This window comes from Colobus angolensis, unplaced genomic scaffold (assembly GCF_000951035.1).
Source record: "Colobus angolensis palliatus isolate OR3802 unplaced genomic scaffold, Cang.pa_1.0 Scaffold139, whole genome shotgun sequence".
NCBI lineage: Eukaryota > Metazoa > Chordata > Mammalia > Primates > Cercopithecidae > Colobus > Colobus angolensis.
The window spans coordinates 949,771-966,686 of NW_012114477.1; the positions used below are offsets into that span (position 1 = coordinate 949,771).

General features: G+C 46.6%; 2 protein-coding genes across 3 annotated transcripts in view; both read right to left on the reverse strand.

Annotated features, from left to right (window-relative positions):
• CCDC117 (coiled-coil domain containing 117) overlaps positions 1 to 331 on the reverse strand; it is a 20,524-nt gene extending 20,193 nt beyond the window's left edge. Inside the window, exon 1 of one of the 2 annotated variants that reach the window (XM_011934820.1) lies at positions 4 to 331. In XM_011934820.1, the coding sequence (XP_011790210.1) occupies positions 4 to 157 (154 nt within the window). In that variant the 5' untranslated portion in view covers positions 158 to 331. Of the gene's footprint in view, positions 1 to 2 lie in introns of both variants that reach the window. The other variant, XM_011934822.1, reaches the window with a different exon arrangement.
• A 14,177-nt stretch (positions 332 to 14,508) lies between these two features.
• The window catches only part of HSCB (HscB mitochondrial iron-sulfur cluster co-chaperone), a 17,871-nt gene continuing 15,463 nt past the window's right edge, over positions 14,509 to 16,916 (reverse strand). Inside the window, exon 6 of the mRNA XM_011934828.1 lies at positions 14,509 to 14,946. Coding sequence (XP_011790218.1) covers positions 14,855 to 14,946 — 92 coding nt within the window. The 3' untranslated portion in view covers positions 14,509 to 14,854. The remainder of the gene's footprint in view (positions 14,947 to 16,916) is intronic.

Consider the following 16,916-nt stretch of genomic DNA (forward strand, 5'->3'; position numbering starts at 1 on the left):
TGCTAGGGACTGCGCGGGGTCCCGACCGCGGGGCCAAGTCTGCGCCGTCAGCCCCTGGCGGGAAGGCCCGGTTGGGGAAGGCCAGCTGCGGCGGCTGCAGGAAGTCCGAGCTGCCGCTCAGAGGGAGGCCGCTGAAGGGCCGGCCGAGCGTAGCCATAGCCGGCGAGACTAGGAGGCCGCGACGGCGGCCTCGGCCACCCGCGTCCCCAGGCCCGGCAGCTGCAGCCACAGCGACTGCCGAAAGGCGCCAGCCTCCGATCCCGCTCTCGACCCCACGTCACGCCTTCTAGAACCCTCCACCTCGGGCCGCTCAGGGGCATGCCGGGATTTGTTGTGTGTAGAGGGCAGCTGCCGCTAGGGGTGCCGGTATTTGCAGTCCTTTCAGACTACAAACAAAATGGCTGCCTCTCGACGTCTTAGCCGGGGCTGTGTGTTGATATGGAACAAGCTACAGAAGAGTAAAATGAAAAGATCAATGTGTTGCACAGTGTGAACCATATCTTCCTACGAATGTAAAAAAAGGGTGGCTCTGGCCGACGAAGAGTATGACCTAGGTTCAAATCCTCACTCCGCAAGTTTCGTACCTCAGTTTCCACAGTAGTAAAATGAGATAATAATAGTACACATAATCATGGAGTTCATGTGTGGAAAACATGAATTTAAACATCTAGAGCCAGGGCTGGGCGGTGGCTCAGTCCTGTAATCCCAGCAATTTGGAAGGTGGAGGCGGGAGGATCTTTTGAGTCCGGGAGAGCCTGTCTCAAAACAAAAACAATCTAGAGCCCTTAGAGCAGTGCCTGCCTGACATACCATACACACTCATTAAGTATCAGTTATTAATATAAGTGAATCAATAAAAATGTAACAACTTTAATACAAATGAAGTTGGTGGTACCTTAGAACAGCATGGAAGATAAGCAAAAACCTCACTTGCTGGCTGGGTGCGGTGACTCAAGTCTGTAATCTTATCACTTTGGGAGGCCAAGGTGGGCGAATCACTTGAGGTCAGGAGTTCAAGACCAGTCTGGCCTACATGGTGAAATCCTGTCTCTACCAAAAATATATAAAATCAGCCGGGTGTGGTGGTCTACGCCTGTAATCCCATCTACTCGGGAGGCTGAGGCAGGAGAATCACTTGAATCCGGAGGCGGAGGTTGCAGTGAGCCGAAATCGCACCACTGTACTCCAGCCTGGGTAACAGAGTGAGACTCCATCTCAAATGGCTAGACCCTATCTCAACAACAAAAAAATAAAAATTAGTCGAGCGTGGTGGTGCATGCCTGTAGTCCCAGCTACTCGGGGGGCTGAGGTGAGACGATCGCTTGAGCCCGTGAGTTTGAGGTTCCGGTGAGCTATAATTACACCACTGCACTCCAGCCTGAGTGACAGAGCAAGACTTTGTCTCAAAAAAAAAAAAAAAAAAAAGGTAAATCAGGACTTAAACAAAAACAAAAGCCTCAGAGCACTTGTGAGAGGTATTGGCAAGCCTTCCAGTCTCTTTGGGGCATTCAAAGGCAGCATCTCCTCCCTGGGCTTGGCAGATGGTCAACTCCAATCACTGATTATGCACTAGTTTTTTTCCCTGTCGCAACAGCACCACCGTCCAATCTAAATTGCTTATGCCAATCTCAATGCCTTTCAGCCAAAGCACGCACCTGTACATAACTGAACAAAGAAAGATTTATCCACTCATTGAGGTGAGGAAGTGTCTCCCTAAGAAGGTGTTACAAAGGTTTTTTATAGGATTTGGGGTTGTGTTAGATGATTTGAGGGAAGGTTTAAAAAAACAGCTTTTGGCTGGACGCAGTGGCTCATGCGTATAATCCCAGCACTTTGGGAGGCCGAGGCGGGCGGATCACGAGGTCAAGAGATCGAGACAATCCTAACACGGTGAAACCCCCTATTAAAAATACAAAAAATTAGCCAAGCGTGGTGGCGGGCGCCTGTAGTCCCAGCTACTCGCGAGGCTGAGGCAGGAGAATAGCGTGAACACGGGAGGTGGAGCTTGCGGTAAGCGGAGATCAGGCCACTTCACTCCAGCCTGGGCTACAGAGCAAGGCTCTGTCTCAAAACAAACAAACAAGAAAGCAAACAAAAAAACAGCCTTTCGACTGGGTGCGGTGGCTCACACCTGTAATCACAGCACTTTGGGAGGCCAAGGCGTTCGGATCACAAGGTCAGGAGTTTGAGACCAGCCTGGTCAATATAGTGAAATCCTGTCTCTACTAAAAATACAAAATTAGCCAGGTGTGGTTGTGGGCGTCTGTAGTTCCGGTTACTCAGAAGGCTGAGGCAGGAGAATCGCTTGAGCCCGGGAGGCAGAGGTTGCAGTGAGCCGAGATTCAAGATCGTGCCATTGCACTCCAGCCTGGGTGGTAGGGCAAGAGAAAGGAAAGGAAAAAGAAAAGAAACAAAACAGCTTTGCCTGGAATTAATCCTGTCAGGAAGTGGGGATAAATTTGTGATTGGGTGTCTTTTTTTTTTTTTTTTTTGAGACAGGTTCTCACTCTGTTGCCCAGACTGGAGTGCAGTGGTGCGATCTTGGCTCACTGCAGTCTCTCCCTCCCGGGTTCAAGCAATTCTTGTGCCTCAGCCTGCCGAGTAGCTGGGATTACAGTCATGTGCCACCATGCCTGGCTAATTTTTCTGTTTTTAGTAGAGATGGGGTTTCACCACGTTGTCCAGACTGGTCTCAAACTCCTGACCTCAAGTGGTCTGCCCACCTCAGCCTGCCAAAGTGCTGGGATTACAGACATGGACCACCCGCCCCTGGCTGTGATTCTTTTCTAGAAGGTGTGAGGAATGAAGGAAAGCTGAACCTGTAATTGGTAAAGCAGCAACAGTCCTTCATATCAGTTAGGGTAGGGTAATATTTGGCCATTTTTGTGATTTGGACAATGTTTATGTTTTTGTCTGTGTTTGGATATGATTAAGTGAACTTGTTTTTATCTTCATCCATGAGGTCACAGAGTAGCCTTGTTTGATGACATTCTGTGAAAACTTTATGTGTAACAGGAGGACACCAAGGTCTGACAGTATTGTGCCCGGAATTTATTCTTTCCGGTGGGTTCTTGGTCTGGGCGACTTCAAGAATGAAAGCCGCGGATCTTTGCGGTGAGTGTTAGCGCTCTTAAAGATGATGTGTCTGTAGTTTGTTCCTTCACATGTTAAGACGTGTCTGGAGTTTCTTCCTTCAGGTGGGTTCGTGGTCTCACTGACTTCAGGAGTGAAGCTGCAGACTTTCACAGTATTACAGCTCTTAAAGGTGGCGAGTCCCGAGTTGTTTGTTCTGCCCGCCCAGTGGGTTTGTGATCTCGCTGACTTCAGGAATGAAGCAGCAGACCCTCGCGGTGAGTGTTAACAGCTCACAAAGGCAGTGTGGACCCAGAGTGGGCAGCAGCAAAATTTATTGTGAAAAGCAAAAGAACAAAGCTTCCACAGCGAGGAAGAGAACCCAAAGTGGCTGGCCCTGCAGGCTGGAGTGGCCAGCTTTTATTCCCTTATTTGGTCTTGCCTGCATCCCGCTGATTGGTCCATTTTACAGAGTGTTGATTGGTGCATTTTTACAGAGTGCTGATTGGTGCATTTACAATCCTTTCGCTAGACACAAAAGTTCTCCAAGCCCTCACCGGACCCAGAAGCTCAGCTGGCTTCACCTGTATCAAGCCAGTTTCCTCTGTCAGAAGATACTTTTCTCTTTCTGACCAAAAACCAAGGCATCACCATTGATGCCTCTCTTTTGTTAACACCCATATCTAGTCAGTTAGCAAGTTCTATGGACTTTACTTGCAAAATGCTTCCAGATTCTCCCTATTCCTCTCCAACTCTACTGCCACTGTGATGATCCAAGAAAAAACTAATGAACCCCCTTTGCCAATATAATGGATTAGGTTTCAGTTTTCTTAATGCAATTTACAATTCAATTTTGTGTTCTTAAAGTAATATCCTGCTTAACTGGATATAAAATATACTCTCCTGGGCAGTTTCTACAAATGGCCACCTCATTCCTCACCTTAAAAAATATCCTTTTTTCCAGTCTTGGCTACCAAAGAGTTTTGTTGACTCTGAGGTTTAGAAAAAAAAAAAGTGAAAAATATTTTTCCAGCTTGGGTGTGGTGGCTCACATCTGAAATCCCAGCACTTTGGGAGGCTGAGGTGGCTTGAAGCCAGAAGTTCAAGACAAGTCTGGGCAATACAGCAAGACCCAGTCTCTGAAAAAAATAAAATCTAAAAAATTAGCCGGGCATGATGGTACATGCCTGTTGTCCTAGCTACTTCTGAGGCTGAGACAGGGGGATTGCTTGAACCCAGCAGTTCAAGGTTGCAGGGCGCCATGATCATGCCACTGTACCTAAGCCTGGGTGAGACAGCAAAGCTCTGGCTCAAAAAAAACAAAAACAAAAACAAAACTTCCAGATGATCCTAGGTATAAATATAAATATATATTTATAAAAAGAGAGTCATGGCTGGGCACAGTGGCTCATGTGTGTAATCCCAGCACTTTGGGAAGTCGAGGTGGATGGATCACCTGGGGTCAGGAATTCACAACCAGCCTGGCCAACATGGTGAAACCCTGTGTCTACTAAAAATACAAAAATTGGCCAGGTGCGGTGGGTCACGCCTGTAATCCCAGCTACTCAGAAAGCTGAGGCAGGAGAACGACATGAACCTGGGAGGCGGGGCTTGCAGTGAACCGAGATCGTGCCACTGCACTCCAGCCTGGGCGATAGAGCAAGACTCCGTCTAAAAAAACAAAAAAATTAGCCAGACGTGGTGGTGGGTACCTGTAATCCCAGCTCCTTGGGAGGCTGAGGCAGGAGACTCACTTGAACCCAGGAGGCAGGGGTTGCAGTGAGCCGAGATCGTGCCATTGCACTCCAGCCTGAGCAAGAAGAGAGAGATTCCATCTCAAAAAATAATAAAAATAAAAAATAAATAAAAATAAGAGAGTTACACTCCATATTATTCTGAAACTTGCTTTTCTATCTATTTCTTGAATATCTAAATTCATTCTTTCTTTTTTCAAAGCATATGGCAGAAAGAGAAGGAGAGAGGGAAGGAAGGAGAGATGGAGAGAGGAGGGAGAGAGAATGAGAGTAAGAGCCAGAGAGAGAGAGAAGAGAGGGAGCATGGGATGTGGTGTAGAGACACCTTTGGCAGGTCCCAGCCCTGAGCTCCTGGGAGGGGAGGCACACACAGTCATTCTTTTCATTCTTTAATTTACTAGATATATATCTATATATCTATATACATATATTTTGATATGGAGTCTCACTCTGTCACCTAGGCTGAAGTGCAGTGGCGTGATCTCCTCTCACTGCAACCTCTATCTCTGGGGTTGGAGCGATTCTCCTGCTTCAGCCTCCCCAGTAGCTGGGACTACAGGTGCCTGCCCCCATGCCTGGCTAATTTTTATATTTTTAGTAGAGACAGAGTTTCACCATGTTGGCCAGGCTGGTCTTGAACTCCCGACTTCAGGTGATCTGACCGCCTTGGCCTCCCAAAGTGCTGGGATTACAGGCATCAGCCACCACACCCGGCCATAATTCACAATTCTATACTAAGTTATACCCCTTATCAGGCAATGTACTAAAATTAATAATTTATTAGGTGCTTTCTATTTTCAGGTGCTCCTTACTCAGATTAAGTCAAGTATTCCTCACAACTCTGTGAATTGGATGATTTTCCTACTCCCATTTTACAGATAAGGAAATTGAGGCAAGTTATGGTCCCCAATTCCCTATGTGAACTAGCCAGTGCCCAGCCTCAGATCTGAGACCCTAGATCCTGCCCTAAACTTGTAGGGTCTGCTTATCTCATTGAATTCTGTGGAAGAAAGGGCTTTGGGGAATCAATTTGAAAGCCTCACTACAGTGTGTCTGAGACCTTGGAGCTTAAGACCCCAGAAGCATAAGTCAGAGGATTGTAGTTAGTTGTCTCCTCCATTACCCTGAGGAGAGCAGCTACAGAATTTGACAGTGGCCCCTAAGAGCCCCTCCTCTTATTTTTCTTTTTTCTTTTTTTGAGACAGAGTCTCACTCTATCACCCAGGCTGGAGTGCAGTGGTGCTCATGCAACCTCCACCTCCCAGGTTGAAGCAATTCTCCTGCATCAGCCTCCTGAGTAGCTGGGACTGCAGGTGCACACTACCATGCCTGGCCAATTTTTTTTTTTTTTTTTGAGACAGAGTTTCACTCTTGTAGCACGGGCTGGAGTGCAGTGGCACGATCTCAGCTCACTGCAACCTCCACTTCCCGGGTTCAAGTGATTCTCCTGCCTCAGCCTCCCGAGCAGCTGGGATTACAGGCATGTGCCACCACAGCTGGCTAATTTTTTGTCTTTTTAGGAGAGATGGGGTTTCACCATGTTGCTCAGGTTTTTCTCGAACTTCTGACCTCAAGTGATCCACCTGCCTTGGCCTCTTTAAGTGCTGGGATTACAGGCATAAGCCACTGCACCTGGCCAAATTTTTGTATTTTTAGTAGAGACAGGGTTTTGTCATATTGGCCAGGCTGGTCTTAAACTCCTGACCTCAAGTGATCCACCTGCCTTGGCCTTCCAAAGTGCTGGGATTACAGGTATGAGCCACTGCACCTGGACCCATCTTTTTCTTAGTGACTGTCCAACCCTGCCTCTTTGATGTTACTTCCAGTGCACCTCTCATAGGGTTGGTGGGTCAGAGACATACAGACACTTAGACAATCCTTTCATGACTACTTTTTGCTTGGTGGTTAATCTCAACTGTTCCTCCCTACCTTTTTTTTTAAACAATGTTTTCTGGTTATAAAATGAATACAGCTTCTTAGTGGTGGGGCTGATAAAAGCACAGAAAAGCAAATAAAAATCACTTAATACTATCCAGAAGGAAACTCCATTATGACTATCCTGGGTAGTTGAGGCTGCAGTGAGCTGTGACTGCAACACTGCATGCACTCCAGCTTGAGTAACAGAGCAAGACCTTGTCTCAAAGAAAAAAAAAAAAAGCTGGGGCTGGGGGGAATGAGTAATTTGCCTACATAATAGTTATTAATTGATAGAACTTAAGAAACAAACTTAGCAGCCAGGCACGCTGGCTCCTGCCTGTAATCCCAGCACTTTGGGAAGCCGAGGTGGGCAGATCACCTTAGGTCAGGAGTATAAGACCAGCCTGGCCAACATAGTGAAACCCTGTCTGTATCAAAAAATACAAAAATAAGTTGGACATGGTGGCGCATGCCTGTAGTCCCAGTTACTTAGGAGGCTGAGGCAGGAGAATCACTTGAACCCAGGAGGCAGAGGTTGCAGTGAGCTGAGTTCGTGCCACTGTACTGCAACCTGGGTGATGGAGCAAGACTCCATCTGAAAAAAAGAAACAATCTTAGCAAGCAAGTTAGGTAAATAATACCAGAGTACTAGGCTTTATCCCCTCTGAAAGAAACACATGATACCAAACTGTTCATGGCAATGATCCATGAGGGGTGGGGGTTGTCAGAAGTTATCACCTCAAGTGATCTGCACTCCTCAGCCTCCTAAAGGCTGCGATTACAGGTGTGAGCCACCGTGCCCGGCCAACCCCTTGGTATTGTGTCTATCTATGCTTCCTTACAGACAACATTTTCACATGTGTTGTCACAACTTGTTGCTAGGGGAATTTTGTGCTTCTGATGTGACTCCACTGGAAGAAGACCCCTGGAAGCTTGCATCCGATTTCTATCAGACTTTGTGCCAGGAGCCTTTTCCTTGTGTTGATTTCATTTTGTATACTTTTGTTATAATAAGTTATAGTCATAGTAGGACCATATACTGAGTCTTGTGAGATCTCCTGGCAAATCATCAGAACTCGGGTGGTTTGAGGGACACCTGATGTAGTTTCTTTCTGCTTTTCTGGATTTTATTCCTCCACTTCCCTTCTTCTTCAGTTACCACACCTGGAAATGATCCCTCCCTAGACCCAGTGAGGCTGTATGCGCAGGCTTTGGAAATAGGGACTCCTAACAAATCTTACCTCTCCGTGGCATGGCACGGGCCCTGGTAAATGGCACCTCTCGTTATGAATTGCTTAACCCCATTGACTGGTACTTAATCTTGGTGAGTTCAACCCTTTAAGAGCACAGGGTTTGCAGATAGATGGGTTTAAATACTCTTACTTTTGTTTTTCTATTTTTCTTTTTTACATTAAAAAACATATTGAGACGTGGCCGGGCATGGTGGCTAACACCTGTAATTCCAGCACTTTGGGAGGCTGAGGCAGACGGATGGCTTGAGACCAGGTGTTCGAGACCAGCCTGTGCAACATGGAGAAACCCCATCTCTACTAAAAATACAAAAATTAGCTGGGCGTGGTGGTGAGTGCCTATAATCCCAGCTACTTGGGAGACTGAGGCAGGAGAATTGCTTGAACCTGGGAGGCGGGGGCTGCAGTGCGCTTAGATCATGCCATTGCACTCCAGCCTGGGCAATAGAGCGAGACTATCTCAAAAAAATAAAAATAAAAAAAAATAAACAACAGTTGAGATGGGGTCTTGCTATGTTGCCCAGACTTGTCTCTAACTCCTGGCCTCAAGTGATCCACCTGCCACGGCTTCCCAAAGTGCTGGTATTACAGGCATGAGCCACCTCACCTGGCTAACTCTTACCTTCTTGAATTGTGTTTCTTCATCAGTAAAATAAGTCAAATTTGGCTTATTTTGATGGAATCAGGCAAAATACTACACATATTCCCTGGCATATGGTAACTATGCAGCAAATGGGAACTTTGTTTTTTTTTCAGGCAGGGTCTTGCTCTGTTGCCCAGGCTGGAGTACGGTGGCATGTACATAGCACACTGCAGCCTCAAACTCCTGGGCTCAAGCAATCTTCCCACTTCAGTAGCTGGGACCACAGGCTGCCAACACACCTGGTTAAGTTTTAAAATTTTTTGTAGAGATGGGGTCTCACTATGTTGCCCAGACTGGTCTTGAACTCCTGTGCTCAAGTGATCCTACCACTTGGTCTCCCAAAGTGCCGGGATTACAGGTGTGAGCCATCATACCCAGTCCAGAATCTTTTTTTTTTTAAATGGAGTCTTACTGTTGCCCAGGTTGGAGTTTAGTGGCATGATCTCAGCTCACTGCAACCTCCACCTCCCAAGTTCAAGTGATTCTCCTGCCTCAGCCTCCCGAGTAGCTGGGATTACAGGCGCACACCACCACGCCTGGCTAATTTTTGTATTTTTAGCAGAGACCGGGTTTCACCATGTTGGCCAAGCTGGTCTCGAACTCCTGACCTCAAGTGATCCACCCACTTCTGCCTCCCAAAGTTCTGGGATTACAGGCGTGAGCCACTGTACCCGGCCTAGCCCAGAACTTTTATTATTGTTTTGTTTTTGGTGAAAAGTGATTTCCCCAAATATACAGGAAGCATCTGACTGTTCTATCTCTCTCAGGGCTAAGTGGTTTCTTTTTTTTTTTTTTGAGACAGAGTCTTGCTCTGTCGCCCAGGCTGGAGTGCAGTGGCGCCATCTCAGCTCACTGCAAGCTCCGCCTCCCAGGTTTATGCCATTCTCCTGCCTCAGCCTCCTGAGTAGCTGGGACTACAGGCGCCCGCCACCTCGCCCGGCTAGTTTTTTGTATGTTTTTAGTAGAGACGGGGTTTCACCGTGTTCGCCAGGATGGTCTCGATCTCCTGACCTCGTGATCTGCTCGTCTCGGCCTCCCAAAGTGGTAAGTGGTTTCTTACACAAAGTAGGTGCTTGGAATTTTGTTGGAAGAATGTATTTACGGTGCAATGAAAGGCATGATTTTGTTTCCCAAGTAAAAATAATAAAAGTAGTAATTATAATTGAAAGTAAAAGAAGAATTATCTCTGAGTTCCATGTGCCATGCTCCATGCTAAGCAATTTGCATAGATAATTTATTTCACTTAATCTTCACAATGACACCGTGAGATAGGTACTATTATTACCCTTTTAAAGATAAGGAGGCCATGTCTGGGCACAGTGGCTCATGCGTGTAATCCCAACATTTTGAGAGGCCACTGAGGTGGGCATATCACTAGAGCTCACGAGTTTGCGACCAGCCTGGGCAACATGGCAAAACCCTGTCTCTATAAAACATACAAAAATTAGCTGAGCATGGTGGTGCATGCCTGTAGTTCCAGCTACTTGGGACACTGAGGCAGAAGAATGGCTTGAGCCTGGGAAGTGGAGGTTGCAGTGAGCCAAGATCATGCCACTGCACTCCAGATTGGGCAATAGAGCCAGACCTTGTCTTAAATAAATAAATAAGTAAATAAGATGAGGACGCTGGGCATGGTGGCTCACCCCTGTATTGCCAGCATTATGGGAGGCCAAGGTGGGTAGATAGCTTGAGCCCAGGAGTTCGAGACCAGCCTGGGCAATGTAGAGAGACCCCATCTCTACAAAAACTTTAAAAATTAGCCAGGCATGGTGGTGCCCACCTGTGGTTCCAGCTACTTGGGAGGTTGAGGTGGGAGGATTGATTGAGCCTGGGAGGTCAAGGATGCAGTGAGCTAAGATTGTACCACTGCACTCCAGCCTGGATAACAGAGTGAGATCCTTTCTCAAAAACAAACAAACAAATAAACAAAAAAATACAGATGACGACGGCCAGGCACGGTGGCTCATGCCTGTAATCCCAGTACTTTGGGAGGCCGAGGTGGGTGGATCACGAGGTCAGGAGATCGAGACCAGCCTAGCCAACATGGTGAAATCCTGTCTCTACTAAAAATACAAGAAAAAAAAAAATTAGCCAGGTGTAGTGGCGGGCATCTGTAATCCTAGCTACTTGGTAGGCTTAAGCAGGAGAATAGCTTGAACTTGGGAGGTGGAGGTTGCAGTGAACCAAGATGGCACTACTGCACTCCAACCTGGGCGACAGAGCGAGACTCCATCTCGAAAAAAAAAAAAATACAGATGAAATATAAGTAGGGGAACTGGGACTCAAACCCAGATATTAGGTAGCCTAAATAGCAGCAATTTATTTTCTCACAGTTTTGGAGGCTGCAGTCCAAGCTCAAGGTACCAGCATGGTCAGTTTCAGTTTCTCTTCCTGGCTTATAGAATCTTAATTACTTCTTTAGAGGCGCCAGAACTGCAACATATGAATTTTGGGGGACAAAATCATTCAGTTCACAACACGAGCACTGTCTGACACCAAACTCTGGGAAGGCATAGTCACAAATTAGTTGAAACCTCTGATTTGTTCTGACACTATATTGGGAACTGTGTGTGTGTGTGCCTGTGTGTGCTGGGGGCAGGGGCAGGGGGTGCTTCATTTGCTTCAATTGTTGGTCTGAAACTTTTTTTTTTTTGAGACGGAGTCTTGCTCTGTCGCCCAGGCTGGAGTGCAGTGGCCGGATATCAGCTCACTGCAAGTTCTGCCTCCCGGGTTTATGCCATTCTCCTGCCTCAGCCTCCCGAGTAGCTGGGACTACAGGCACCCGCCACCTCGCCCAGCTAGTTTTTTGTATTTTTTAGTAGAGACGGGGTTTCACCATGTTAGCCAGGATGGTCTCGATCTCCTGACCTCGTGATCCGCCCGTCTCGGCCTCCCAAAGTGCTGGGATTACAGGCTTGAGCCACCGCACCCGGCTGGTCTGAAACTTTAATCCAAATTGGGCTGCCAACTTTTCTGCCGTCTATTAGCATACCTCCCACAGGGCTTTGTTAGGGAACACTTGAAAGGGTTCCTGGATTTAGAAGTCCAGTTAAACTTCAGATGAGAAGGGAAAGAATTTGGAAGAGGTGGGAGAAAAAGGTAAGCCCACTCACCTCAGAAGCCATGACTCAGAAATAATGTCTTTTTTATTTATTCCCCAAATCAGACATGGTTTGCTGGGAGGCCCTGTAGCTTTTCCAGCTGATGGTAACAGGTAAGAGAAAGTTTCTTTGAAGTTCCTCCAAAGATGTGGCAATGTTGATCTGATTTATTTTTGTGGTCAGATTGTTTTGGTCTCGATCATTGTTCTGAAGAAGGAATGAAGATTGTCTGTACAAGTATTTCAAACCCTCCTTTCATTTCCTCCTTTTCTTTTGCAGAAGCACCCAGTTTAATGAGGACATATGCTTGCATTGTAATTATTTACTTAAAGGACTCCTGGTGTGTTTTCAGACAAGTAATTCATTCTCCTTGTATACTGTGAGGGGGTGGAGATTGTACTGATGTTCCCAAGTATCATTAAGCCCAACAGCTGCTGTGGTTAATTTGCCTTCTAAAGATCAGAGAATTCTAAAATGTTAACTGAGTATAACTGGTTCGGGATTCACAAGATACACATTTTTCGACAAGGATAAGAAACTGGGATGGTGGCTCATGCTTGTAATCCCAGCACTTTGGGAGGCTGAGGCAAGTGGAACACCTGAGGTCATGAGTTCGAGACCAGCCTGGCCAACATGGTGAAACCCCCGTCTCTACTGAAATACAAAAAAATGGCCAGGCATGGTGGCAGTTATCTGTAATCCCAGCTACTTGGGAGGCCGAGGCAGGAGAAACGCTTGAACCTGGGGGGTAGAGGTTGCAGTGAGCTGAGATCACGCCATTGCACACCAACCTGGGTAACAAGAGCCAAGATTCTGTCTCAAAAAAAAAAAAGAAAAAAGAAAAAAGAAACTGCAAAGGAGCTACAGTTTTAAGTTCTTGGAGTAGTATTTAAACTTTGGTTCAGACCCCCTGACTTTTTTCCAATTACAGATAGGCAATTATCTCCAGAGTTTTAAAATGTTGTTTCTTGGAATTTTTTTCTTTTTTGAGACAGAGTCTCACTCTGTCACCTAGGCTGGAGTGCAGTGGCACAATCTCGGCTCACTGCAACCTCTGCCTCCTGGGTTCAATCGATTCTCTTGCCTCAGCCTCCTGAGTAGCTGGGATACAGGCACACACCACCACACCAGGCTAATTTTTTATATTTTTAGTAGAGACGGGGTGTCTCCATGTTGGTCAGGCTGGTCTTGAACTCCTGACCCCAGGTGATCCCCCTGCCTCAGTCTCCCAAAATGCTGGGATTACAGGCATGAGCCACTGCGCCTGGCCTTCTTGGAATTTTTTAATTCAGAATTTTGTTTGCTATTTTAATCTTCCTTTATCTAGAGACTTTTTGTTTGTTTGTTTTCCTGGAAAGGGATGAAGAACTTAAACTGAATTTCAAAGATACAGAAGGGGAAGTAGAGCTGCATTGGGCTGCATTAGAAGAGCATGGAAATAGTGACAAGTGCGTCAGCTGTCCAGAGAGTAATTACAACTGCTCTCCACTCCACTCAGATGGAGCAGAAAATGTGGTTAGTGCTTAATACCAGATTAATTTTTTTTTTTTTAAGATGGAATTTTTTGCTCTTGTTGCCCAGGCTGGAGTGCAGTGGTGCAACCTCAGCTCACTGCAACCTCCGTCTCCCGGGTTCAAGCGATTCTCCTGCCTCAGCCTCCTGAGTAGCTGGGATCACAGGCATGCACCACCACGCCTGGCTAATTTTTGGTATTTTTAGTGGAGATGGGTTTTCATCATGTTGGCCAGGCTGGTCTTGAACTCTTGACCTCAGGTAATCTATCCGCCTTGGCCTCCCAAAGTGCAGGGATTACAGGCATGAGCCACCATGTCCGGCCTAATACCAGATTAATTCTTTATAATATTATCTAGTTTGAAATTTAGACCAAAGAGACTCTTAGGCAGCCTTGCTTATTAGCAAACAGAATGCCCCAAGGGCACAGTACCAAAGGGGACTACCTATCTTAGGGAGGAGGGTCATGCCATTAGAAAGTTGTGGCTCTTGGGCAGAGGTTGGCAGAGCCATGGCCAAATCTGGCTCATCACCTGTTTTGTAAATAAAGTCTGACTGGCACACAGCCCTGTCCATTTGTTTTCATACTCTCTAGGATGATTTTGTGTCACAATGGCACAATAGCAGTTACAACAAAGACCATATAGTCCAGGGGTCCCCAGCCTTTTTGGCACCAGGGAGTGGTTTCATGGAAGACCGTTTTTCCATGGATGCGGATGGTGCCAGAGGATGGTTTGGGGATGAAACTATTCCACCTCAGATCATCAGGCATTAGATTCTCACAAGGAGCATGCAACTTAGAACCCTCACATGCACAGTTCGTATTCCTTTGAGAATCTAAGGCCACAGAGGATCTGACAGGACACGAAGCTCAGGCAGTAATGCTCACTTGCTCACTCACCTGCCACTCACCTCCTGCTGTGTGGTCCAGTTCCTAACAGGTTGGGGACCCTTGATATAGTCCACAAAGCTGAAAATATTCACTACCAGGCCTTTTGCAGAAAACAGTTTTTGGACTCCTCTTTGTAGGGCCTCAAATTGGCCCCATCTCCACCTCTTCATCCATTAGCCTACATTGGGGTCATGCAATATCAAGTATCAGATGAAGAACTGACCACCCAAAGCTCTAATTAGGCTGTGTTTCTTCCCACATGACAAACTTTGCCATCCATTAATGCTGGAGCCACAGGCTTAATTAAGATGATATAAATGGTTAAAGCTTATCTATTCCCAATTACCAGAAGCCAGAAAAGAAATACACAATAACTTTGTTTATTTTCTTATTTTTTGAGACGAAGTCTCACTCTGTTGCCCAAGCTGGAGCACAGTGGCATGATCTGTGCTCACTGCAACCTCCACCTCCAGGGTTCAAGCGATTCTCCTGTCTCGGCCTACTGAGTATCTGGGATTACAGGCACGCACCACCATGCCTGGTTAATTTTTGTATTTTTAGCAGAGATGGGGTTTCACTATGTTGGCCAAGCTGCTCTTGAACTCCTGACCTCATGATCTACCCACCTCAGCCTCCCAAAGTTGCTGGGATTACAGGTGTGAGCCACTGCGCCTGGCAAGAACTTTATTTTTTAAACTTTGAACTGTCAACAATTAAAGGGGAATCTTCTTTAACTTGATCTTTTCTTCTATATTTGAAAAGTATCTCATCTTTGTCAAAATTTCCTTGGCTTCTTCAAAGTCATCTGAAATAAACAGAGACACTGAAGTCAGGCTTCATTTCAAGCAAGAACAAAACCAACTCTGATGACTAGGGCAGCCATATATAGATGGAGCCCTGGAGTCTGGAGGGCCCCTCAATTCCTCAGTAAGACTTAGCAACGAAGAGGGAGAACATCTGGATCGTTAAGGAGACAAAGGGATAAACCAAATGGGGTGGGGGGCATGTAAGAGCATGTGCACAGGATTCATATAAATTAGAGAAGTTTATTCTCTTCAGGACAGTCCCAAGTAATAAATGACTGGTGGGGGCTAGACGCAGGAGCTCATACCTGCTATCCCAGCACTTTGGGAGGCTGAGGCGGGAGGATGGCTTGAGCCCAGGAATTGAAGACCAGCCTGGGCAACAAAGCAAGACCCTGTCTCTACCAAAAAAAACAAAAACAAAACAAAACAAAAATTAGCCAGGCATGGTGGCATGTGTCTGTAGTCCTGGCTACTTGGGAGGCTGAGGTGGGAGGATCCCTTCAGCCCAGGAGTTTGAGGTTGCACCGAGCTATGACTGCGCCACTGTACTTCAACCTGGGTGACAGGGTGAGACCCTGTCTCTTTAAAAAAAAAAAGGGGGGGTTGTGTTTTAAAAGTTTTTCCCTAACACATGTGGTGGTATACTGAGGATATGAAAGCACTGGATGCTTCCACTATGCCAGGTGCTGAGGCACAGAGCTGCCTTCAGGGGGCTTACAGGTCAGGTGCTAAGGCACAGGGATACCCTCAGGGGGCTTACAGTTCCCAAGAAAGACACCCTTAGACCAGTGATTTTCTTTTGTGTGTGTGTGTGTGTGTGTGTGTGTGTGTGAGATGGAGCCTCACTCTGTCACCCAGGCCGGAGTGCAGTGGCGCGATCTCAGCTCACTGCAACCTCTGCCTCCCGGGTTCCAATACTTATGCCTCAATACTCATGCCTCAGTCTCCTGAGTAGCTGGTACTACAAGGTGTCTGCCACCATGCCTGGCTAATTTTTGTATTTTTAGTAGAGGCAGGGTTTCACCATGTTGGCCGTGGCTGGTCTCAAATTCCTGACCTCAAGTGATCTGCCTGCCGTGGACTCCCAAAGTGCTGGGATTATAGGTGTGAGCCACCATGCCCGGCCAGACCAGTGATTTTCAACTGAGGATGATTTTGTCCCCATGGGGACATCTGGCAATGTCTGGAGATATTTTTGGTTGTCACAGCTGGGAGGTAGTACTGACATCTGGTGGGTACAGGCCAGGGATGCTGCTAATCATCTTATAGTGCTCAGGACAGCTCCCCCAAATGAAGAATTATCTGGCTTACAATATCCGTAGTGCCTGGCCGGGTGCGGTGGCTCAAACCTGTAATCCCAGCACTTTGGGAGGCCGAGACGGGTGGATCACGAGGTCAAGAGATCGAGACCATCCTGGCTACCACGGTGAAACCCCGTCTCTACTAAAAAAAATACAAAAAACTAGCCGGGCGAGGTGGCGGGCGCCTGTAGTCCCAGCCGCTCGGGAGGCTGAGGCAGGAGAATGGCGTAAACCCAGGAGGCAGAGCTTGCAGTGAGCTGAGATCCGGCCACTGCACTCCAGCCTGGGCCATGACAGAGCGAGACTCCGTCTCAAAAAAAAAAAAACAAAACAAAAAAAAACAATATCCGTAGTGCCAAAGTTGAGAAACCCTGACTTAGGTAAGTACAACACAATGTGAAGAGTGCTAAAATGAAGATATGTTATAACCACTCGCATCATTCCAGATGACTCCAAAAATAAAATATTTAGCAAAAAAGTCACAGGATATATATGATATTATATATATAAAGATAAAAATATGTGAGATGAAATAATATATTATTATGTACATATATGGTTAAAACTATCAAGAAAAGCAAGGGAATGAGTAACACAAAATTCAGGAGAGTGGTTACTGTGGGAAATGTAATGGCAAAGGGTCTACCAGGGACTCAGAAGGCCTTGGT